This window comes from Curcuma longa, unplaced genomic scaffold (genome assembly GCF_044706935.1).
Source record: "Curcuma longa cultivar G26 ecotype Majalengka, Jawa Barat unplaced genomic scaffold, ITB_CL_G26_1.1 utg8573_np1212_1322966_RagTag, whole genome shotgun sequence".
In the NCBI taxonomy this organism is placed as follows: Eukaryota; Viridiplantae; Streptophyta; class Magnoliopsida; order Zingiberales; family Zingiberaceae; genus Curcuma; species Curcuma longa.
In genome coordinates, this window is record NW_027435604.1 from 371,853 (window position 1) to 394,789 (window position 22,937).

Here is a 22,937-nt window from a genome sequence, read left to right on the forward strand (position 1 = left end):
GATATTTCACATATACGTTGCACTATAGTGATTGCGACAGTATATAACGAAATATACATATGGAACCATACCAAATGGAAGTATATCATTATAATTAGGGGAAATAGCGGAGCTGAATCAGGAAACAATCGTAGGAGATTATCAGATAATCTCTTTCCTTTATTTCAGGAGTCCTTGTGAAATTACTGGTCGTTGAAATTTCTATTTGAGGTCGTAAGCAAATAAGTATTGATTCGACTATATATAAAAGGATTGGAGAACAATAAACAAAAATGCAAAAGCATGCACAGATCTGCAAGCGTGACGAAAAAACAAGCAATAAGTAGAAGAAAACAAGTTAACAAACAAATGGAACTCGAAAATACCCGAGAGATGCTTTCCATTGCCTCCATGACCGCGCCATGGTGAGGGACTACTGGCGAGGCGGAGGCGTGGGAAACCATCCGAAGCGAGATGGACCTCGGCGGAGAGGAATAACAGATCGCAACCAGCAGCCGAGGTTTCGTGCGTGGCGGCGATGCGAAGGCAGGCCGAGGCCGCCGTGACGCGGTGCGGTTTCAAAACAAAGGGCCAATTGAAACAGCGGCCCAAATAAAAAGAATATTTTAGAACTCAATTTTTAAATGTATATACATTTTATTCTAAATTTACTAATGAATTAAAAGAGAAGTAATATTTAAAATTACTTTCCCTTTTTTACACTCTAAATTTAATTAAAATATAAAAAAATCTTTTTTTTTTCATAGATAATACCCTTCCCTTCCCCTTATTTACCATTCCTTCCCCTCCCCTCACCTCCTCCCAAACAATGTGTTAGGTTGTCCAGGTTATATATGCGTTCTGGATTGTTCTTTCAGGTAAGACATCCAGGTAGGTAATTTCACCTTGATTTTCACCTGCATTTTGGTTTCTGATCGCTCTGGGCAGTGTATATTAGGGTTTGGATTGCTCTTTTTTTTTTTTTTTTTTTTTTTTTGTATTTCTCGTTATTCTTTGGTTTTAGGGTTTGGATTTGTGTTCATAGTTGATCTGCGTCTACTCAGGGCATTTTACTAATCCCTGGGATATTCTGTACCCGTAAATTAGTATGATTCTATTATGGTCTCGACGGATCGGGCACCTTGTACAGCAATAAGGACAGGTTGGTTAGAGTCACGGTGAGTTGAGTGGGCAACAGTGGTAAACAGTGGCGGACGCCGTGGTCATCAGCTATTGTCACAGCGATCGTGCGGTGTGCTGGTGGAGGGGATCGACTTCTGTGGGAAGGCAATTGAGAAAGAGACTGAGATGGATACATATGTCGAGAGATCTAGAGAGAGTCTGAAATTAGGGGTAGAGAGAGAGAGAGAGGGAGAGAGGAAACAAATAGAGAGATCAAGAGAGAGGGATGCGTATACAGCATAGATAGTTGAGGAAAACTGAGAAACTAAATTGTTGTTGCTTTATATTCCTGATGCTACATCATGTTTAATTTTTATAGATAAAAATTACAAGTCATTTTTAGTTGCTTGGTCTTCCTTCGATTTATCCGGTGGTAATTTATTTGCAAGACTTTGCATTCATCTAGGCTAGCTCTACAATGATAATTGAGTCTTTGCATCCTTCCACTGAGTCCTTTTTCTTCTTTCATACTCAATAGCTTTTCCTCTTTCAATTTATCTGAGTTCAAGTTACCTAGTCCTTTGGCTGGTCCTCATTAACTTGATTATAATCTTCGTTAACTTTCCGCTTCACTGATTCTGCTAAAAGCAAGATGGTCTATTAGTTTGGGCATTTTTAGTTTGCTGTATGTTTACCATGACCATGACTTTATCTCTCTTTCAAGATGAAAATTAAAAGCCAATTTGATAAACATAATTAGATTTTGGCTTCACTTGTTTCAGAATATGGCACATGATTTACAAAACCTTGCAATTTATCCCCAATGCTTGCTTGTATAAATTGATCATAGTTTTGGGTTAATGGGTTTAATTTATTGAAGGGTTTTTGAAAGTTTCAGAGGTGTTATCATTTTCATAATTATGAGTTAGCATTTTTTGCTCTCCTTCATAAAACTATTTATGATTAGTTTGTCTGTCCCAAAGAAATACTCAGAGGTGTTTTTTTTTTTTTTTTGTGAAATCTATATTTTCAATATACATAAATACTTGCACTTACTGTGATTATAATGCATGTCGAAATGATCATTGATCCTCCTATCTTGAGTTTATTGCTTATCTAGCTTCACAAACAAGATTTTTATGATTCTGAATGGTATTACCCAAACCTTTTTAATGAATCATTGCTTATGCAGGTTCTGTTCCCAATATATACCTATGGATTTTTTATCAATATGAATTTCTTCCAATAGCAATGGGAACAAAACCTGTAGGCGCACATCTTGATGATGTTACTGATGGAATACCCCCAGTTCCTCCCGGTTTTCCATCCCTAAAGTTTGTAGGGGGGCTTGTTGATGGTGTTACTGATGGAATAGCTCCAGTTCCTCCTGGATTTTCTCCCCTAGAATCTTTAGAAGCACATGTCGATGGTGCTGTTGATGGAATACCTTCTAATCCTCCTGGTTTTTCATCGCTTACATCATTCACCTTAAAAAGGGTACAGGACGACAGGATGGTTACTTCAGATACCTCTTACAACGGAAGGTGCAGTATGCTGGATGAGAAGCCTAGGAGTTTGTTTCATCACAGACCCTGGTTAAATTACAATGAGTTTAATGATAGTTCAGATCAAGAGTTGGGCCACAAGTTGTACGAGCAGGTCAGTAGATGTAAGATATGATGATGATAAACTAGAATTGCCTCAACAATGAACCTGATATAAAGTGCCCTAAGTAGTTGAAAAGCTTCAATTTTTCCTTTTTCTTTTGTGGAAATCTAATTTTGTGTGGAGGTTAGCAACAATAAAATAAGATAAAATTTATTTAAATATAAATAATGTTATAATAGGGGATAGAGCCTAATGACGTAGAATGATCTGTATAGCCGACCCCACCTATTGGGATAAGGCTTGTTGTGTTGTTGTTTTCTCTTGGATTTTACCTACTTGATTATATCACGGAGGAGGGTGTCCTATTATTCATTAAAAAGTTGATGAAAATACCTCTTCCACCGCTCTTTTATTTCTCCATCATTTACTAATACCCTATTGCATTCAAATACATCTTATTTGGCTAATATCTTTTGTCTTCCTCTCTCTCACTTTAGAAACTTCTGGTAGGATAAACAATAGATGACTCATGTTCTTACTGCTCTAACTTGGTAGCTTGCTCAAGGAATCTCTATTCATTGACTCAGTGTCATCAAGAGTTTATTTACAGCTTTACCCAGTTCACTTGTACTTTTTTTCTATCTTCTAGGATTTGCTTTCAACAACATGCCTGCCTAAAGGGGTTAAACGTACTTTTTTTCTATCTTATAGGATTTGCTTTCAACAACATGCCTGCCTAAAGGATGTAGCATATGTAAAACATGTCAAGAGGTAGTTTGATTTCCTTACCTATATGCTTGCTTCTTCCTGCTGCTCTAGCAACACTTTTGTGCATATATTGATAGCCATGTCTCATAACAGGTCACAGCAAGATGGCGTCCAAAAGAAGCATGTGAGCTTGTCCTTGATGAAGCGCTTGTATTTTATCCTAGTGAAGAGGTTTGTATTTTCTGTAATGGAATCCTTAAAACCTGTGCTGGTGATTTAGTTATCTGAACATTTCCATTTATCTATTTTTGGCTGATTATGTTGGCTTGTTCACAGGAATTTAAAGACACCCTGGATTATATTGCAAAGATACGCCCAATCGCTGAAAAATATGGAATTTGTCGAATTGTTCCACCATCGTCTTGGAGACAACCTTGTCTTCTCAAAAGGAAGAATCTGTGGAAAAATTCAAAATTTTCTCCTTGCATCCAACATGTGGACAAACTTCAAAATCATCATTCATCAAAAATCAAAAGCAACCACAGTACTATGAGTACAAAAAGGCAAAAATTTCTGAAAATAACTGATAGCATTAGTGAGATTATGCTAGAAAATAATCAACTTAGAGATGGCAACAATTGTAACAAGCTTGGCTTTGAACCTGGGCCTGATTTCACTCTAGAATCATTTCAGAAATATGCAGATGATTTCAAAGAGCAATACTTTCAAAAGGCCACAGAATTAGATTTAACAAGTGATAAACAGGGACCACTAGTACAGGATATCGAAGGTGAATATTGGCGAATTGTAGAGAGGCCAACTGAGGGGATTGAGGTGCTTCTCCAAAATATACAATATCTTGTTCCTTCTTTATTGCTTATAACAAGCTATGGTTTATATGTTTTTTTGAATGCTCTTGCTTTAGCATAAAATGGTCAATATTCTTTAGCTGTATTTTCTCAATAATTTCTGTTAGCAATGAGGTGTAAGGTGTTTGCTTATTTGTTGATTGAGTTTTTTTATAATATGGACAATCGACAAACCTGCTGATTTTTTATTCTTGATATAAGAAAATTTTCTTTCTCAAGGACATTATGAAACATTAACTCTTGCTGAATTTGTCTGCTGAGTGGTTTGCTTCTACATGGTATTGTTCATTCTATTAGGTGCTCTATGGTTCTGATTTGGACACAAGTGTTTTCGGCAGTGGCTTCCCTGAAGCATCAGCCTCTTCGCAGTATGTTGAAGTTCAGGACCAATATGTGAATTCTGGTTGGAACTTAAACAATTTGGCCCGTCTTCCTGGTTCTGTCCTCTCCTTTGAAAGCAAAAATGTTCCTGGTATTATTGTACCATTGCTATATGTAGGAATGTGTTTTTCCTCATTCTGTTGGGTAAGTTGCTCGTTGTCAATTATACTTGATACCTTTTTTCATCCGTTAATGTTATCTTGTCAAGAAACAACTTCATCTAGCCAACGGCTTATGTCTGTGTCCTCTCCCTGCAGCACATCGAAGACCACCATCTATACTCGCTCAAGTACTTGCATCTTGGTGCTCCCAAAATTTGGTACGGAGTCCCTGCAAAAGATGCTTCCAAGTTGGAAGATGCTATGAAGAAGCATCTGCCATATCCATTGGATGAAAAACTTGACTTGCTTCACAGTCGTGTAAGTGCTTTTTTTTTCTCTCCCTCTAGAATCTTCTATAGCTTTATGATATTTCCTGGCAAAATGATTTAGATAGCCAAAGTGATTATCAGTAATTCAACACAAATGATATGCAGCTTCATATCCTACTACAGCTTATGGCATCTTCTGGATTTTGTAGGTGACCAATTTATCACCCTCACTCTTAAGATTGGAAGGTGTACCTATTTACCGGTGTGTTCAGAATCCAGGAGAGTTTGTTCTCACTTTTCCTAGAGCTTATCACTCTGGTTTCAGTTGCGGGTTCAATTGTGCAGAAGCGGTAAATGTGGCTCCTCTGGATTGGCTACTCTATGGTCAACATGCTGTAGAACTTCTCCGTGAACAGAGACGAAGTGTATCCATATCTCATGACAAGCTGCTGTTAGCAGCTGCAAGGGAAGCTGTTAGAGCCCAGTGGAATGTATCATTTTTAGGCGAAACCAATTCTGAAAATACAAGATGGAAAAACTTTTCTGCTTTTGATGGAGTCCTTGCGAAGTCGCTCGAGGTTAACTTGACTCTAACCCTGTTGTTACTACTATTCCTAAATATACTTATCTGGCTACTAACTTCTTTGTTGGTTAGGTACGCATTGAGATGGAACGTAGAAGAAGAGAATATCTTTGCTCTTCTCGGTCACAGAAAATGGATACTGACTTCAATGCTGAGGGAACAAGAGAATGTTTTTTGTGCCACTATGATTTGCATCTTTCTGCCGCATTTTGTTTATGTTCACCAGACCGGTTTGCTTGCCTGTTCCATGCAAAGAACTTATGCTCATGCTCTTGGAACATGAAGAGATTTTTGTTCCTCTATGAGATCAGCGAATTGAATGTCCTATTGGATGCTTTGAGAGGGAAGCTAAGTGCAGTTCATCGATGGGGTGTCTTTGACCTGAAGCTAAGCCTTAGTTCTTTGGTCTCCGAAATGAAAAACAAAAGCTCATAAGCATGACGGATGAAGAAGAAAGAGGGAAGGTTCATGAAGAAGCACATTCTACTCTTCAACCTAGTTCCACAAGAAGTTTCTGATTGTGTTGCTTCATCTTGCAAGAAGAAATGCTAATGTCACTCCTAGTGGAAAAGGCACCATGCCTTGTTCAGCATTCGCTTAATTGGGCATCCTCAGTATCGACATCTACATCTCATTTGCGAAAATTAAAGGAGGCCTGGGAATTGGAACTGGTGTTTTGCAGTTAAAGTCAGGATGGAAAGGGGTAGAAAATGTAGTAGTTACTTCTTCCTCCCCGTATCCCTGCTAGTTCTTAATATGCCGGTTATAAAGCCCGCAACAAGTTCACATAGCACGTAGCATCTAACTCGCAGATGTTTGACATTGCTAGTTTGATTGATCTACTTAGCACTATAGCTTAACCATCAGTTCTATATGCTCTTCAGAGCAGAGACTAGTGCATCGATCATGTGGTAGATATCCTATCCAGGGTTAGATCTTTAGTGTTTTGTATCATTTTTTTGGACTTAATTGCTAAATGCAGTACTAACTTTTGAACAGAAACCTTATAAATATTGGGTTATTTAATATGAATACTAATATATACATTTGTTATTTTAAAAACTAAAATAGATTCGATTAATAATAAATTAATTCTAAATTTAGTCTAAATTTTCAAATGTTCAGTTCAACTCAAAAAAAAATCAATTCTTTTTTGTAATATGAATTGAATGATAGTTAGCTTGCATTTTGCAAGGTTCTGTCACGTTGATTTCACGCGCTGACAGTATCTCCCCATGCTCAGTCCGCACTCGCCATGCTTACTTCATCAGCAACCACAACTGAGTATTGAGGGGCCCACATAAACACGTTGCTTCGTCCAATGAGTGAACAGGTGTGTGTTTGGGTGTGATGTTCGTAGAGTACGAGAAGCACCTTTCCTCGTTAATAAACCCTCTGTCCTTCGGCTACCGCGTCGTCGACTTCGGCGACGAACGAAAGAGAGTGACAAGGCAGCGGCGAATCTCGATCGTTCAAAGCATTCGGTAGGTTCCCATTTCTGTTTAGCATGATTCATGTGTGAGAAAAAAACCGAAAAAATTCGATTTTGATCTTTGTATCTCATTCGCCTCTTGTTTTTGGCTTCCAATTGCGATACTTTGTGCTGATGCCCTAGCTTTTTGATTCTTTGATGAGATTTGTTTGTGTAACTGGACTCAGGCTGTTGTTGTACGAGCTCTAGGAAAGTTTGGATTTTGATATTAGGAGGCTTAAGGGTCGGGTGATGTTATCTTAGCAAATTGTGCGTCACGAATTGGCAATGAATGTCTGGCGATCAACATGGATGATGGACCTCGGCCATTTTTTGGCTGAAGTTAACACAGCTGGTGTAGACTTTGGTGTGCCATGTTGAGAGTAGGATAAGCCATCTATGGTTTTGCAGCATCAATGAGTTTGACAAAAAAAAAAGCTGGAAATTTTATTTTTAATTTGTTGACTTGGTGAGTTGCTATTTTGTATTGGTTTAGGGTTGGAATGGATCTCCATTTGGCATGTTACTACTGAACCTTAGACTTAGATTTGTGCTAAATGTAAGCAATAGTGTATATCACTAAAATCATGAAGATTACTGCAAATCTTCCAAAGAGGGAAGTTGATTTAATTGAAGGAACAAAACTTGTTATGGACAGCTTTGCAGTGAGTACTCTGTTTGATGAGAACTTGGTAACATTTATTTGGGATTACCAAACAAGTTTGAAACTGGACTCGTAAGCTTGATTGATGAAGTTCAAGCTTATGTATAGTTGATTAATACTTTTCATAGATAGACAAATTTATGGTTTGTAGAATTATTTAACTATGACTTTGTATAGTTCATTTACAGATGTTATCGACACACCTATTGGCCTTAAGTTTGATATGAGAATTATATGATTAATGCATGTTAATTAGATTCACAAGCAAGCCGATAACAGTCTCCAACCTTGTTAATTACCTAAAAGAGTTCTGAACATGCTTGATAAACTTGTAACTTAGCTAAAGTTTCATTTGGGTTTGATTTCCTGCTCAACTATCAGAACTAGTCGAGTTTCATAATAGCTCAAGTTTGGCAAGTTCTAGTAAAAAGCTTCCTTCAACTTTTTAGCAGTGTGAGAACTTAACAAACTTATTAGCTTGAATGATGTTGGTTCGTCTGTCTCTGCTTATTTAAAGTTTTAAGAATTCTTGTGAAGGCAAACCACATTTTTGTTGTCGGGGAAGCCCTTGAGATTATTTATTAGGAAAATATTGAAGGGTTTTAAGACTCTTGATTTTGGTGCTCTAAATTTGTATTTGTAGGCCTTATGTTTGGATGAGTTGAAAGATTAGGAAAATTTATAATGTTCAATGCACCACCATTTTACTTTTATGGTAGGATGACAAATTGTTTTTGACTTGCAAGTGATTTGGATCTTTGTTACTAACACTTTTCTCAAATTTTCCTTGTATGTTTCGAGCTGAAAACTGAGTGTGTCTCATTTTTTCCTTTAATATTCAGGGAGGCTAGAACTCAGAATGGTTAAATCCAGTACAAGTGATGCCCAAGCTCTCATTCGCTCTCTGCGTTCAGCTTATGCTGCCACGCCGACCAAACTTAAAGTATTTCCCTTTCTCCTGTGCACATGTACAATGATATGTTTACAATATAGCCAACTTGATTTTCTTTACCGATTAAAGTGTAGTTTGAAAGATTATTATTGTGTATCTGCAGATTATTGATCTTTATGTGGTTTATGCAATCGCTACAGCAGTAATTCAGGTATGATTGCTTCCGTTTAAAAGACGGTTTTAGGCGGTAGACAACCAGCCCACTGCATATGCAACATTAAAAGGATTGTTAAATTGATATAAACATACATATATATTCAATAAAGCATATTAATAATTTTAAAATCTTCACAATCGCAAATACATCACTTGTAAACAAGTGAAAAGGATGATGGTAAAGAAGATAGATAATACCTCGGTGTAAGGAGGAAAAATTCTGCACTTTGCAGTAATAAGCCACTTGAGGTACCTGAGAGCTTGCCCGATCCACTTGGATCACTTTGTAGAACACTCACCTGAATAGGGCTGCACATCGAGAATGCGATGCGGTCAGCTGTTTGTGATTGAAATTTCACAACATTTCTGAAAAAAATGGTAGAGACATGTTATGTGCAATCTGATAATCATTATGAAGTCTCAATGAATTAGCGACATGTTTTATGGACCTAGATATTGATTTATATCAGCAAATTATTTCTTGTTTGCTTCTCAAAAAACACAACTTTCTATATGATCGATTTCATCTAATGCAACAGGTGGCATATATGGGAATAGTTGGATCATTTCCCTTCAACTCTTTCCTTGCCGGCGTTCTGTCCTGCATCGGCACAGCAGTACTTGCAGGTACATCTATTTGCTGAACCCCCCTATTGTGTTCTGGCCGTCGACCTTATTGTGTTTGATCGCGCAGTCTGTCTTCGCATCCAAGTGAACAAAGAGAACAAGGAATTCAAGGTATTTGCCCCCCGACTCACCGAATAGTAGTCTATCTCATGTTCTTAGTTGAGTCCCCATGACAAGAATTTGCTTTGCAGGATCTACCACCTGAACGAGCTTTCGCCGATTTTGTTCTTTGCAACTTGGCGCTCCACCTCGTGGTGATGAACTTCCTCGGCTAGAGGGTGCTCTTCCTCCTCCATGGTCTTAATCTTTGCAGTTTTTTTGTTGAACTTGGCTACACCATCTATGATTGCCGTTATCAAACAAGTAGTCTTGTTCTTCTTGCTTGCTTTGTGTTACTGTTTGATGAGCAACATGTAACTGCAATCTCTTCCCCCTCCCTTGTCATTACCAAGTCAGTTATACAAATTAGATTGTTTATTAGTTGATCATATTTAGTTTCTTGTTTTTTTAATCTCCATTCTTAAATATTATTGCAATTTCATTGATATAATGAGCATCATAATATTTATAAATCATCGCATAATGAGTTGAACAATTGAAGGAGAGTTTTGACATAATATAAAGTTTTGTGTGATTTTGTGATAATGAATTTGAGTAAAGTAAATAATTTCTTATAATATAGAATAAAATTATGTATAATAGATTTAATGTGATTCATATGATTATAAAATAAGTTTAGCGAATTGAGCAACAATTTTCATAAGATTATAAAATAAAAATGAAAAATATGATTATTTAAAAAAAATAAAATTATTTTTTAAACTTTTGTTAAAATTATATTTAGGATTTTTATAAGAGAGATATGAAGGTGGGCCACAGGTGATACTGCACGGGGGCGTGTGTCGCGGAGCTCGTGAGGAGGCCGGATCGCCTCCAAGTTACGTACGGATTTGGACTCAGTTGACCTTCTCATTGGCAACGTCGGATCCATCCTGTTGGCCACTGTGTGGGACCTACCCAATCGAACGACCAGCCCGAGAGTAAATTCATGTGGCAGTTGCAGCGGCTCTTGGAGAGGATCCAAATCTCGCTCACTGTTCTCCATCACGCCCGAGCCCTTTCCTCTTCAGATCTCGTCGGGCTCTCTTCTCATTCTGCTCAAGGATCTTCGCATTTTGTCGACAGATCCAAACAACTATCCGCGCGCGTCTGACTCAGAGGGCTTGGAAGGAGATTGAGGACAAGAGGTGAGCGTTTCGAGGCAAATAGCGTGGATTTTAACGCTTGTTTGAGGGTTTTGTGGATGCATTTTAGGTTTTGTAATTGCAGAGATGGAGGTGGCACTGTTTCTTCTGTTATTGGCTTGTGGCTCGAGGGTTGGAGCTGATGAGAGCGACCATAAGTACAAGGAGGGCGATCATGTTCCCCTCTACGTGAACAAGGTCGGGCCTTTTCATAATCCTAGGTAATTCCAACAATTCTTTACACATGGCCCGTCGATTCTCTCCCGTTGTTGCTTTTAGCGTCCTTTTCGATTGGGGTTTTTGATGAAATTAGGGGATCTACTAATAGGTTTGTGTTTCGCGACGCTGTTTGCAGCAGAATGTTAGTCGTTGTCACTATCTTTTGTATTGTAATAAAACAAATGAGAACTTTCTATTGTTTAGCTTTGTTATTTACAAGGATTCTGGTATACCTACGACGATTAGGTTTTGTTTAACGGAAAAACAAAAACCAAAATCTCCATGAAATATCATGGATGGTCTAGTTGACCTTGGAGGAAGATGTCAAAGTTTGAAGAATTTCTTTTGTCATGCTAAGCCTAGAATGATTCTACCATTGTTTAATACCGTGCCTTTATGTCAAACAACATTAGTTTGTAGATTAACCAGAAGTACAAGTTAGGTTGGCATTGAACTGGTGGAGTAGTTTTCACAAGCTTCAGTTTGTGTTATTTGTTTCATCTCCATTGATGGGAACTGTCTCTTTTGTTGAATTACCAGACAGTCCAGGTTCCTGATTCTAAACCATATCAGAGCCTAGAAAAACGATCTTTGATTTGATATGTTAATTGGGTTGTTAAAGACTGTTGATTGTGATTATCAAGCTAACGCTACCACCAGTTCAATCTTGAGTCATTTGTTGATACTTATTAGTACTTGAACACTAGCTTACAAGGCCTAATAATCTTCTGCTGCTCTTGTTTTGCGTTTATAGTTTCTCATTGGATACTTTGTTTTTGAATATTTATCCTTAGATTTTAGCATTTCTAGAATAATGACAGGCCACATCTTCTGCATTTGCAGTGAAACATATCGTTACTATGACTTGCCATTCTGTTTGCCAGGTCCATTCTTCCTTTACTATTTCACTGCCATTTGGTAAGTTTGATACTATTTTTGTTTATTTACTCTTTGTAAAATTTTGACTTGGATCAGAACATGTTACTGAGAAGAAGGAAGCACTTGGAGAAGTTCTAAATGGTGATCGTTTGGTTGCTGCACCATATGAGTTAAATTTTCTCAAGGATAAGCACTTTGTATCTCTGTGCAAGAAGACTTTGTCTAGAAAACAAGTTGCGAAGTTTAGACATGCAGTCGCAAAGGACTACTACTTCGAAATGTACTATGATGACCTACCTGTTTGGGGATTCTTGGGCAAGATTGAGAAGGATAAGACTGAGTCAAGTGATGACAAGTACTTGCTTTTTAGACACATTCGCTTTGATATACAGTATAACCATGATCGTGTCATTGGAATTAATGTCCAAACTGACCCTGGTTTTTCTGTGGATATCTCTGAGGATAAGGAATCCAGTATAGAGTTCTTATATTCTGTTCATTGGAATAAGACTGATATAACCTATGAAGAAAGGATGGCAAAGTACTCAAAGACATCCTCTATGCCTCAGCATTTAGAGATTCACTGGTTCTCTATTGTTAATTCATGTATAACTGTCCTACTTCTAACTGGGTTCCTTGCTACAATTCTCATGCGCGTGCTCAAAAATGATTTTGTCAAGTAAGACATAAATTCTAAGGTTTTACTTTTGAAGCATATTTCCATAAACTTATTTTTCATTTGATGAATCTTGCCAAATTGGAAATTTTATCTTGGAGGTATTCTGTTGATGAGGAGTCTCTTGATGACAAAGAAGAGACTGGATGGAAATATATTCATGGAGATGTTTTCCGATTTCCAAAGCACAAGTCTTTGTTTTCAGCTATTGTTGGTTCTGGAACTCAGCTCTTTGCTCTGTAAGATGCCACGCTCAAAGTTTCTAATGTTGGTTCCTGTTAATACCTTAATATCATCTAACACTTTCGTCTCTCTACCAGTACAATTTTCATCTTCCTCCTTGCACTTGTCGGCGTGTTCTATCCATACAACCGAGGTGCTCTATTCACAGCCCTTGTTGTTGTATATGCTTTGACTTCTGGTATTGCTGGTTACACAGCTAGCTCCTTTTATATGCAGCTCGAAGGAACAAACTGGGTAAGAGGTTGCTTATGCATGTATTCTATCAATTTCTTTATGCTGTTTTATGGTTGATTATCTTACTCTTTTTGGTTCCAGGTGAGGAATTTGCTGCTGACCAGCTGCTTATTCTGTGGACCATTGTTCTTGACGTTCTGCTTTCTGAACACTGTTGCTATCATATATAATGCTACTGCAGCTTTGCCATTTGGCACTATCCTTGTGATTCTTCTCATATGGACATTGGTTACTTCTCCTTTGCTTGTATTGGGTGGAATTGCTGGTAAAAATAGCAAGAGTGAATTCCAAGCTCCATGTCGTACCACAAAGCACCCAAGAGAAATTCCTGAATTGGCATGGTATCGAGGAACCATACCTCAGATGGGAATGGCAGGATTCCTTCCCTTTAGTGCTATCTATGTGGAACTATATTACATATTTGCTAGTGTGTGGGGTCACAGGATCTATACAATCTACAGTATCCTATTTATCGTTTTCATCATCCTCATCATTGTCACAGCATTCATCACAATTGCATTGACATACTTTCAACTTGCTGCAGAGGATCATCAGTGGTGGTGGAGGTAAATATTTGTCCTTGTTTTGCCTACTTGATTAGTGATAAAATAGATATTTTTGAGTTCCAAGTCGACACGGGCTTATTTTTTTTGGATCCAACAGAATGGTTCAGATATTTTTAGTTCCTTCTGCATTCCTTATGGGTTCCTCGCCTTTAAGCAATAACCTTAAAAGACTACCATTTCTACCTAACAGAAAATTTTCATTGTTCACTCTTTTTTTTCCTGTAACATCTTGATGCAACATGTGGAACTATGTCTTCTCGAGCTTTCATTAGTTTGGATCAACTAACAAAGGATGTTGTTCATTGAAATCAGGGTAGTGTGATTCTCCCATGTTGATTAACATGGACCTATATAATGAAAGCTTATGGAAAACAGTTCGTCCAATCAAATGGAACCGTAGAGATGAATTTTCGGACAATGGTCAGTCATTTAGGTATTTGCATTGAGGAGAGTATTACAACTTATCAGTTCCCCACCGGTTGCTTTGATACATTATATATCGAGCATTCTTACTGATTTCTTGGGAGAAAAGTATTTGACCTACAATTTGGTTTGTGCTTGCTGGGGTATGGAAAGTTATCCTAGCCAGAAAAGCAAGATCAATACAATGTTCCAACTGTAATATGTTACAACATCGAACCATTTAACCAACTATTTACAATCATCATTAAAGTTGTATTTCACTGAAATGCCAAATATTGTTTGGTCGGGTCTTCTGCCTCTCCACCTTTCGATTAATATCTTTGATGAATTTGATTTGTCTAGCAAATTCATTTGTAGTCTTTGTATATGCTACTACCCAATTACCCTTCAACAGTAATTCTTTCCATATCCTCAGGTCTGTTCTTTGCGGAGGCTCCACCGGTGTATTCATCTTCTTCTACTGCATTTATTATTATCATGCAAGATCAGACATGTCGGGCTTCATGCAAACCTCATTCTTCTTCGGCTACATGACTTGTGTATGCTATGGGTTCTTCCTCATGCTGGGGACTGTTGGCTTTCGTGCATCTTTGCTCTTTGTGCGCCACATATATCGATCCATTAAGTGCGAGTAAATCTCACATTTGCCTCAAGGACGGTTCATGAACCATGATGATATTGCCGCAGCATGTCACAGATTTTTGTGCTGGAGTTGCATACTTGATATCTCAGACTGTAAGTTTCGAGCACAACCTTAAGCATTTAATAAATGTCAATAGTTCTGTGTTAAAGATTTCTCCCCATGTAGTTTACTTCTAGTAAGGTTATAATATATTTGAAAAGCATATCTCGAGTAGGAGCATACACAAGTTCTTGTCGTATTTGCCCTAATTTGGAGATGAGAAACTACACAACTTTGGTACGATCATGATTAAGATCATGAAAACCAGCTACAATTTAGAGTTACATTGGGAGGAAATCACCAAAACACTACCTCGGCAAGCAACATGAAATCATAGCCAAGAACACACCAATGTAGAATAAATGCTAATATCTGAAACTAAAAGATCTAAAACATCCACTTTATAGGAATCATGTAAAAGAACAGGGAACTTCATTAGTGATAATTCAACACTTGAATGAGAAAATTACCTGTGCATTACATCATAATCACTATGACCGTGATCAAGACACGAAAAAAATGTTGACAGTAGCATATCAAAAGGAAAACCAGTCATTAGGGTCACTAGCTAACTAGTTAAGTGTCATGGTAAAGCCCTATAAAAGAGCATCTCGAGTTCAATGAACAGATGTTACCAAAGTGTACAGTCCCAAAGCAATCTGCTTGTCGATTGCAATCTGCTTGTCTAGATGCTCCATGGCTCTTTCGACGGTATGATATTCTCTTTTTATGGCAGTGACTGCAGCTCGGAGCCCTTCCATATCATTAGATGTATCGTCACTGATACTCTTCTTCTTCTTTTATTTTCGGAAATTTGATCAGTAAGCACAGTTGCGCTCGCTCGATGTTGTTTGCACCATCCCCTTCCCCTTGTTGATTGATTCTTTTTCACAATGGATGCACCCTCACTGCATGGAACTTATCATAGTAGAGGATAGGCATAATCTTCCATTTCTTCGCATTCGATTCGTCCTCGGTGAAAATTAGAGCGCCAAAAATATTAGTTTCTTCTGTAACATTGCATCTATGAGCACATCATCCATATATTTTGTCCACTTCAGGGTGTTTCTTCGCGATGGACCGACAATCCGACAATCCGACAATCCTTTGAATTCTTCATAGGCAAGCTCATCGTTACAACCACAACAAAATCTTATCGACACAGCAATGTCAGTTATGAAAACCATAAGGATCACATGCTTAGAGAACAATTATTATTGCACTACAATTCTGAACTAGTGAAATCACATCCTTAATTTGTTTACTTTTAACATTCTCTCATTTTTATTCTCAGTAAAGTAAACAAAAACGTCAACTTTCTCCTCTCCTTGTGAATATTTTTTTAACAAAATTTTAACTTCTCTCTCACCCTCTTCGCATACCATCCGTGACTCTCTTCTTCAGTTTCTCTCCCTCCAAGTAAACAGATCCAAATATTCTTAAATGGAAAATAAATTTGTTCCTTAGTTTTAGACTCAAATTGAATCAACACAAACGTTTAAGTGACTGAAGAAATCCAGCTACACATGTTTCATTGCTTTTGAATCAACAGTTCCATAATTTTGTCATACAGAGTGGCAAGACTTGTTCATAAACTTCCGAGTACATTCGAAAACAGACGAAAGTTGGAGAGATTAACCTTCACTCTACAATTTTAGATGACCGATAACTATCCAAGGCCTTTTATTGTTCTTTCCAAATACGGCCGGTCACTCGTAGCTTCAGTTCTTGCCGGCTACCGCCGGTGAAGAAGAGCGCCATGTTCCGATGGATGATCAGCCCGTCGTAGCTGTCACGCACTTTCCTGTGACTATCCCTGATGCTCCTTGGTACTCCTTGCCATGTAAGTTTCCGGTCACTACCGCCGACTTCTAAGCTGTAGCTGAACTGCCTTGCCTCACTATCTTCGCCAAGAAACCTTAAGAATGCCATGTACACAGGCGCCATTCCGAGGAGGAACGCCTCGAAGTGAAGGCAGAAATAATGGCCATAGCAACTGAAAACCTGCAGCATGAGAAGCAAAAGATCATCTATATGTTACAAGATAACTTGGATTAAATTTTATGGTAGCACTTGTAACAAGAGAAAAAGCTACAAAACCTAACTATTTTGTTCTTGAACTCACTCGTGAAAATGAAGTTGATTTGGTTTAGTTACCATATTTCAGTAAACTAATGCTATCTTCTTTCACCAGTATGAAAAAAGTTTGTAGAATGTAAAAACCGGGAATTTGTTGGACTTTAAACATCTCAAAATTCAGAAATTGAAACACATAATAAATAAAAGCATTGCAGCAATCATGAAAGACCAGAAGGAAAAAAAAAACTTACAGTGAGCATCCATGTCGCATTTTCCACTTCGTGGGGGTTAGATTTGACGTAACGATGATTGAATGTGCATCCGTCGTGCATATCCACCTTGTGATCATTTTTCAAGTGGGCGACGAGCATTGGAATGTCACCAGTGACCAGGCATTCTGAACCGGCATAGGGACAATTGTAAGGTCTGAACCTGCATTGCTGCTCATGTTTCAGTTTGTTATAATATGGATGTATCTCTGAGCAGCCGGGGCTTTGGTATCGGCATGGTAACTCCAACGACTCGGCGACTTTCTCAAGGGCCAGGCATCTGATGTTCCCCAACTCTTGCCGACAAGTAGGGCAATGATTGTGCACTCTCGCTTTGCAGCTTGAACATAGAGTATGGCCATTGGGGCACTGCAAGTATTGATGACATAAAGAGTTAGAGATTCATAAGCACGAGGGCAAACACCTACAATAGCACTCGAAAACAAAAGCCCATAGCTATCCTCCATTTTCCACTGCTCAGTATGAGAAGGCTAAGCCAGCCGATAAAAAGTGAAGGATTCCTCAACTACACAAGAATTAGATTGCATGTGGATTTCGGTTAGCAAAGATTAGGAAAAGAAAAGAGAAATTAGAAGCGAGATTAAAGAGATTTCTTCTTGTTTGCTAAAATCTTCTCCAGATTGTAGTATCACCAGCAAAAATAAAAATTCTTGAATCCATTATGCAATCAATTTTCTGCCATACAATCTAATGCTACTGGTGAGATCATAAGTTGAAAGAATATTTAGAGAACTCATAACATAATTCTTTTCGAGAACTCTTCGAAATTTAAGTTGAACATACTCCTTGATACCAAAGCCATCATTCCACACTAAAAAAGAATGGTGTATGCTTAGTTCTTGTGCTGCCTCTATATATTGGAAGGCTTCAGAAAGTAGCTGGATCTTCGATTTAGCAAGTCAAGCTCGAACATAAACAGCAGAGAAACAAGATAATTCATAATGCAAACGACGAGTTGATGTTAAAAAATTTGGAGAATACAAACACATGGAAATGAATTTTCAGCATACGAATAATCCTTCATGAAAGAAATGGAATCCACACATTAGTACCTGATGTATGGGAGGGTACATGGAATTTGTACACACTGGGCATTCAAGAAGCTCGTGCACACTACCAGTTGTAGATAGACCCGCTTTGACACCAGAAGCAGCAGAAGACTTGTAAGGTGGCACACAATCATTATCGAAATCGCCAGCGGAGAACTCGCACTCTATCACATGAGATTCAGGGATGTCCATGAACAATTCCGTTCACAGAGCCAGGATTTTTGTTTCTTCTTTTCTTTCTACAATCTACTAACTGAACTCAGGACAGAAGTGTCGTCTTAGAACTCTAACTGCAAATAAGTCATGATGAATCCATTTAGATATTCAGGAAAAGTTAGGTCCCTAGTAAGATCCCAATTCTTAATTTGTTAGACAAGAGGTCAATCTATACAGGTGTATTGTTAACAATCAATGGAACTGAAAAAAAAAACTTTGTTAAATCGTCACTTTTTTTTGGGTGTATTCTTCCTTTATCCCTACCTAGAACAGCAGCAAAATCAATATCGTATATTTTTTTCATCTAGAAAATACAAAAAGAGGCACCAGAGTACTAACCCAAATCACAAACGCAAAGACATCCAAACCTGATCGAGATGTTGATAGATCAACTCATCCTTCCACGATCTTTTCAATACCAAGCATGCCGAAAATCCAATCTGACTAATCAAAAAAAAAAAAAGGGCAAGGATCCAGCACGAGGGATCACAGATCTAGGCGGAACAATGAGAATCGAATGAAATTTCAACTTCCAAGCATCTTAAAACCGCGAAAAGGAAAAACACACCTTGATGAAATTTTCCTACCAGAACAATAAAGATAGAGGACGAACTTGCGCGATTGATTAGAAATCAGAAATTGGGAATCAACGAAGCGGACGGGGAGGGCGAGGAAGCGGAGTGGAGGGAGAGAGAGAGAGAACGAACCTTTGGGCCTCAGGCGATTCGGGGAAACTCGAACCAGCACACAGCGGCAGATCACGAAGGAAAAAAAGGGTGCGCGGAGAATCGAGGAGGAGGAGGAGGAGGAAGAAGGAGGAGGGAGTACGCCCGCGGCCGCGGCTTGGCTAAGCAGCCGATTTATGGGCAGCTTTCTAATCATATCATTAGTAGGGTGATCATCAAAATGCCCACCCTAAAAAAAGAAATTTAAAACATTTTCTAATTTATTTTTGTACGAAAGAAAATTGAGCGGAGATTAAAAGAACCTTCCTTTTTATTACAATCGTTAAACATTTTTGTTAAACAAATTACTCTTTACCCGACCATGCATAAATAAGTGTGTGTATATATATATAACCTAAATCAACACTTACCAATAACAAACAATACCAACTAAACCATACTTACTACAAAATTATAACAATTATGATTAATAATCATCATAACATATTACTAAATAATGATCAAATATCAAAAAATAAAAAAAATACACTTTCCATGATTGTTAATTATAATTTCTTAATTTATCTCTTCATATATAATTATGAAATCGGCCCGGTAGAACTACTGATAAATTTCACCTTTATTACAATAACTATTAAAAATTACAATAATTATAAATTACAATTGCTACAAAATTTAATAATTACAATATGTTCAACCTAGACTGATCAAACATAAAGGCATTAAAGTTAAAGGTGGACATGAGAGTTGAGGATTATTTTGACAATTAATTAAAAAAACATCCTTTTCACGATATCTATAAAAAAAACCGCTATTTTAATTTTTCCCGAGAAAATCTATTAAAAATAAATACAAAAAGTTCTTTAAACATAAATTTCAATTTTACTGCACCTGAAGATAAAATTTTCACTCAAATTGGATAAGCAAATATAAAAGAAAATTAAAAATAAGTTTATTAATCATTTTTCTTGCTTCCAACTCTTGTCACTGAAGAAAACAAAGAATACAAATATTTCAATCACCTGATTACCTTCTCAGTTTCTTCCCCGGTAGGATGAACACATTTCCTGGCCTTCCATAATATTTTGTATCGCAATTTTAATGCCCTACAAAACAAGGAATCCATGAAATCATACCACACAATTAAGTAAAATGTTATCAAATCATGAATACATGATGTGACATCTGTAGCATAAGTCATACCTCCCATAAATTCATTGATACCCTAAATTTCAAGAATAAACATCCACCACATGATCCAAAACATCACTTTCTTTTCAAGGGAATAATATTGAATGCTGCTCTTCCCTCAATCACAAGCTACATTTGTGTTAGCATAACAACTCTTTTTTATGAAGGGATTATTATACAAAACCATCACTTTGCGCAACTAAACACACCCATATCTTCAGCGGAATTCAAAATGGTTGAGTGAAAAAAAAAAATTGTCAGTGTTCAGGGGAATTGCTGCCGGTTATATGTATCCTCGTGCACAAATACTGGGTTCATCGGCGGAACTTGGGGTTGGTCCATTGTGATGCCTTGGTTTTGTTGTGGATTCCATGGCTGGGTGTTCTTTGGCAGTGAAGCAGAGACATAATAAACGATGCCTAGTGAAACACTTGTGAGGGACAGGATTGCCCCTCCGGTGAACACTCCGGCCTTGACGACATAGCAGTACTCACCAAAGTACATTCTTTCTTGTCCCCATTGGTCATTTAGGGCCGCACCACTCAATAGCAGAACGAAGGCTATTATAAATGTAATCCTGCAGGTATCAAGAGACGAACTGATGATAAGTTCCCAGCATGTGTGGCCAACTCAGGAAAGTGAGAAGGAAATACATAAATGAACTAAAAAAGTGCAGCCTTTGGAGTTTTAAGCTTGCGTAAATGGAACTGTGAAAGAAGTGCTATAGTTCTGTTTTATGAAATTATCGATGAGTGTGTTGTTTTTACAGAAATATATACAAAATTATGGTGGTTGTTGACATGATAAACATTCTTGTCTGCTATGTATTTGGCATGAAAGCGTTTTCTCAGATTTAAGAAAAAAATAGAAAACAATAAAAGCTCAACAAAGACAACTGCCATGATCAGCTAACACTGAGTTATCAACATCCTGAAACATCAACCATGTAGTATGATGTTAATGTCTAACTATTAAATAGTAAGAACTACCAGTATTTGGAGGAAAAAGAACTAATGAAGTGTGGCGTGACTTGTTTAAGCAATAAATGCACCTAATGCTAATTAATTTACCAAGAAGTGATGAAGGAGATCAGTCCAATTGTCCAGTTGGTATCGGATGGGTTTGGATATTTCTTGCAACATATGCACCCAGCTACAGTGTTTATGATGGCTTGAGCTATCATAAGTGCCACGGCTGCTATTATACCAAGAGCTAGTGCCGGGCTCTTTGGGTAGGAGCATTGACCTAAAGAAGTTGTTTGCACATCAGAAACCTGCAGGGTAGAGAAAAACATTATGCTTAGTCGAGGTTTTCCTAACAAAGTAAAGGCTTGCCTTGAAATGGATAATGGCTGATTATGCCTATCAGATCAGATCAGAAGTAACACAGCTTAACATATCAGTAAAAGAAAGATTCATAAACAATGGAGTAGATTGGAAATATTATACTTGATAAAAAAGGAACTGTCCAAATTCTTAATGAGATTTGCTTAAGTTTTAATCAAGTGGAGGCTTGCAGATACCAACACATGATTGTGTTTTAACAAGAACCTGCAAGGTTTTCAAAATTTCTTAGGCCACCAACTTAATGGATAAGAAAGACGAATGGTTCCATGCATTTCGTAAAAATAACAAGGAAAAAATAAACAAAAAAAAGAGAAATAACATTTGACTAATCAAGTTTCAAATACCTAATTTAGTCTCTAGTTTGCAATGAACAATCTCTACTCCATCCAATACAAAACCATCTCGAACCGCTATGGAAACACATGACACTTATTTGAAACTTGAGTAAAATTCAAATTCATGATAAACTTCAGTCACATCCAGAGAATTGATAGCTATATACTAATGGGACCAGCTTACCTACACATTTTCTAAGCCCTATTGAAATTGATGTGATCGGAAAAGGGATAACGTAGGACTTCACCACCAGAGTGAACAAGCAGTGGATGCCTTCTACTCAACAGGATACACAAAGTAAACCTAGAAACGTCAATATTAAGATCGGACGTTTGCAACAGGAACGCCAACACAAAAACGTCATTTTCTCTAAACCCTAATCACAAGAACGAGTCCAAAAGCTCACATTGATGGTGCGACGGAGGCGGAAAATGACAGACGATCTACGCCAGGAAACTCGAGGATAATCCATCAAAACAAGAAACGAGTAAGAAGGGCGTACCATGAGCAACGTTAAGGAGATGAGGAAGAAGAGGGGCGAACCTTGATCCGGGTGGCTTCGGCGGCGAAGCCGAGACCAGAAGAGAGAAGGCCGAGGAAGCCCACGAAAGCGCAAATCATCACCACATTCTTTTCCATCTCGATCACCCGCTGCCGGCAGTGAAGCTGCTGGCGCTGCTTCCCTTGCGGAGGAGTGACGCGGCGAGGAACGGTACAAGAGTTGGAGTGGAGTAAGTAGGCATTTTGACCATTTTGTTGATGGCCAATCGACTACTACCTTCTTAATAATTAAAATAACATTTTTAAAAAATCGCTCTTAATTATTAATTTAATAAAAAATACTTTTAAAAAATATTAAGAATAATATCTAATTATATTTTTTATTTTAAAAGTTATTATAATAGTTAAATAGCTTGTACACTATGCTACTATAATATGTTAAAATAAATTATTTTTTAAATACAATTTAATTAAAAATATTTGTATAAAAAACTTTTATATAAAAAAAGAGGTAAGAGAGGTCTTGGATCCAATTAGATTAATTAAAGTAATTTTAGAAACTCAAATCAATAGGTAGGTTAAAAAAG

At 37.6% G+C, this 22,937-nt stretch overlaps 5 protein-coding genes and 1 pseudogene across 8 annotated transcripts; 3 read left to right on the forward strand and 3 right to left on the reverse strand.

Annotated features, from left to right (window-relative positions):
• Positions 1 to 22,937, reverse strand: part of LOC141821006 (myosin-8-like) — a 105,574-nt pseudogene that overhangs the window by 53,204 nt on the left and 29,433 nt on the right.
• On the forward strand, positions 785 to 6,615 carry LOC141820808 (lysine-specific demethylase JMJ703-like). 3 transcript variants are annotated; one of them, XM_074708159.1, is made up of 10 exons: positions 785 to 857; positions 2,294 to 2,760; positions 3,359 to 3,399; positions 3,450 to 3,480; positions 3,571 to 3,648; positions 3,754 to 4,251; positions 4,584 to 4,811; positions 4,925 to 5,086; positions 5,247 to 5,615; positions 5,693 to 6,615. In XM_074708159.1, the coding sequence occupies exons 2-10, from the start codon at positions 2,353 to 2,355 to the stop codon at positions 6,053 to 6,055; spliced, it is 2,178 nt and encodes a 725-aa protein (XP_074564260.1). In that variant the 5' UTR covers positions 785 to 857; positions 2,294 to 2,352; the 3' UTR covers positions 6,056 to 6,615. The 3 variants fall into 3 exon arrangements, with proteins under 3 accessions (XP_074564260.1, XP_074564262.1, XP_074564261.1); XM_074708161.1 differs by lacking the exon at positions 2,294 to 2,760 and having other exon boundaries at positions 809 to 857; XM_074708160.1 differs by lacking the exon at positions 785 to 857 and having other exon boundaries at positions 2,215 to 2,760.
• LOC141820820 (dolichyl-diphosphooligosaccharide--protein glycosyltransferase subunit DAD1) lies at positions 7,020 to 10,001 on the forward strand. The gene is made up of 6 exons (XM_074708175.1): positions 7,020 to 7,104; positions 8,598 to 8,698; positions 8,811 to 8,858; positions 9,403 to 9,490; positions 9,558 to 9,601; positions 9,682 to 10,001. The coding sequence occupies exons 2-6, from the start codon at positions 8,615 to 8,617 to the stop codon at positions 9,763 to 9,765; spliced, it is 348 nt and encodes a 115-aa protein (XP_074564276.1). The 5' UTR covers positions 7,020 to 7,104; positions 8,598 to 8,614; the 3' UTR covers positions 9,766 to 10,001.
• Positions 10,579 to 14,765, forward strand: LOC141820810 (transmembrane 9 superfamily member 2-like). Its single transcript, XM_074708163.1, has 8 exons — positions 10,579 to 10,737; positions 10,820 to 10,955; positions 11,797 to 11,837; positions 11,929 to 12,511; positions 12,610 to 12,747; positions 12,829 to 12,985; positions 13,067 to 13,551; positions 14,390 to 14,765. Exons 2-8 carry the CDS (start codon positions 10,822 to 10,824, stop codon positions 14,607 to 14,609), a joined length of 1,758 nt encoding a protein of 585 aa, XP_074564264.1. The 5' UTR covers positions 10,579 to 10,737; positions 10,820 to 10,821; the 3' UTR covers positions 14,610 to 14,765.
• On the reverse strand, positions 16,150 to 19,126 carry LOC141820814 (E3 ubiquitin-protein ligase SINAT2-like). Of its 2 annotated transcripts, none has more exons than XM_074708168.1 (4): positions 18,998 to 19,126; positions 18,078 to 18,364; positions 16,987 to 17,373; positions 16,150 to 16,660 (listed from the first exon to the last, which is right to left on the reverse strand). In XM_074708168.1, exons 2-4 carry the CDS (start codon positions 18,264 to 18,266, stop codon positions 16,340 to 16,342), a joined length of 897 nt encoding a protein of 298 aa, XP_074564269.1. In that variant the 5' UTR covers positions 18,267 to 18,364; positions 18,998 to 19,126; the 3' UTR covers positions 16,150 to 16,339. The 2 variants fall into 2 exon arrangements, with proteins under 2 accessions (XP_074564269.1, XP_074564270.1); XM_074708169.1 differs by lacking the exon at positions 18,998 to 19,126 and adding an exon at positions 18,630 to 18,991.
• Positions 20,177 to 22,560, reverse strand: LOC141820823 (protein MODIFYING WALL LIGNIN-1-like). Its single transcript, XM_074708180.1, has 3 exons — positions 22,393 to 22,560; positions 21,238 to 21,440; positions 20,177 to 20,744 (listed from the first exon to the last, which is right to left on the reverse strand). Exons 1-3 carry the CDS (start codon positions 22,486 to 22,488, stop codon positions 20,432 to 20,434), a joined length of 612 nt encoding a protein of 203 aa, XP_074564281.1. The 5' UTR covers positions 22,489 to 22,560; the 3' UTR covers positions 20,177 to 20,431.

What these genes read in the sequence shown, in the direction of transcription:
- LOC141820814 (XM_074708168.1), bottom strand. Translation starts at nt 18,266, where the DNA reads ATGGACATCCCTGAATCTCATGTGATAGAGTGCGAGTTCTCCGCTGGC. An exon ending in TGTACCCTCCCATACATCAG is followed by an intron (nt 17,374 to 18,077) that starts GTACTAATGTGT and finishes CAATACTTGCAG; the next exon opens with TGCCCCAATGGCCATACTCT. An exon ending in ATGCGACATGGATGCTCACT is followed by an intron (nt 16,661 to 16,986) that starts GTAAGTTTTTTT and finishes CTCATGCTGCAG; the next exon opens with GTTTTCAGTTGCTATGGCCA.
- LOC141820823 (XM_074708180.1), bottom strand. Translation starts at nt 22,488, where the DNA reads ATGGAAAAGAATGTGGTGATGATTTGCGCTTTCGTGGGCTTCCTCGGC. An exon ending in CCGAAGCCACCCGGATCAAG is followed by an intron (nt 21,441 to 22,392) that starts GTTCGCCCCTCT and finishes TCTACCCTGCAG; the next exon opens with GTTTCTGATGTGCAAACAAC. An exon ending in ATCTCCTTCATCACTTCTTG is followed by an intron (nt 20,745 to 21,237) that starts GTAAATTAATTA and finishes TGATACCTGCAG; the next exon opens with GATTACATTTATAATAGCCT.
- LOC141820810 (XM_074708163.1), top strand. Translation starts at nt 10,822, where the DNA reads ATGGAGGTGGCACTGTTTCTTCTGTTATTGGCTTGTGGCTCGAGGGTT. An exon ending in CTTGCCATTCTGTTTGCCAG is followed by an intron (nt 11,838 to 11,928) that starts GTCCATTCTTCC and finishes GACTTGGATCAG; the next exon opens with AACATGTTACTGAGAAGAAG. An exon ending in GGAACTCAGCTCTTTGCTCT is followed by an intron (nt 12,748 to 12,828) that starts GTAAGATGCCAC and finishes TCTCTCTACCAG; the next exon opens with TACAATTTTCATCTTCCTCC.
- LOC141820820 (XM_074708175.1), top strand. Translation starts at nt 8,615, where the DNA reads ATGGTTAAATCCAGTACAAGTGATGCCCAAGCTCTCATTCGCTCTCTG. An exon ending in CCACGCCGACCAAACTTAAA is followed by an intron (nt 8,699 to 8,810) that starts GTATTTCCCTTT and finishes GTGTATCTGCAG; the next exon opens with ATTATTGATCTTTATGTGGT. An exon ending in CGGCACAGCAGTACTTGCAG is followed by an intron (nt 9,491 to 9,557) that starts GTACATCTATTT and finishes TTGATCGCGCAG; the next exon opens with TCTGTCTTCGCATCCAAGTG.
- LOC141820808 (XM_074708159.1), top strand. Translation starts at nt 2,353, where the DNA reads ATGGGAACAAAACCTGTAGGCGCACATCTTGATGATGTTACTGATGGA. An exon ending in GGCCAACTGAGGGGATTGAG is followed by an intron (nt 4,252 to 4,583) that starts GTGCTTCTCCAA and finishes TCATTCTATTAG; the next exon opens with GTGCTCTATGGTTCTGATTT. An exon ending in TTGACTTGCTTCACAGTCGT is followed by an intron (nt 5,087 to 5,246) that starts GTAAGTGCTTTT and finishes TGGATTTTGTAG; the next exon opens with GTGACCAATTTATCACCCTC.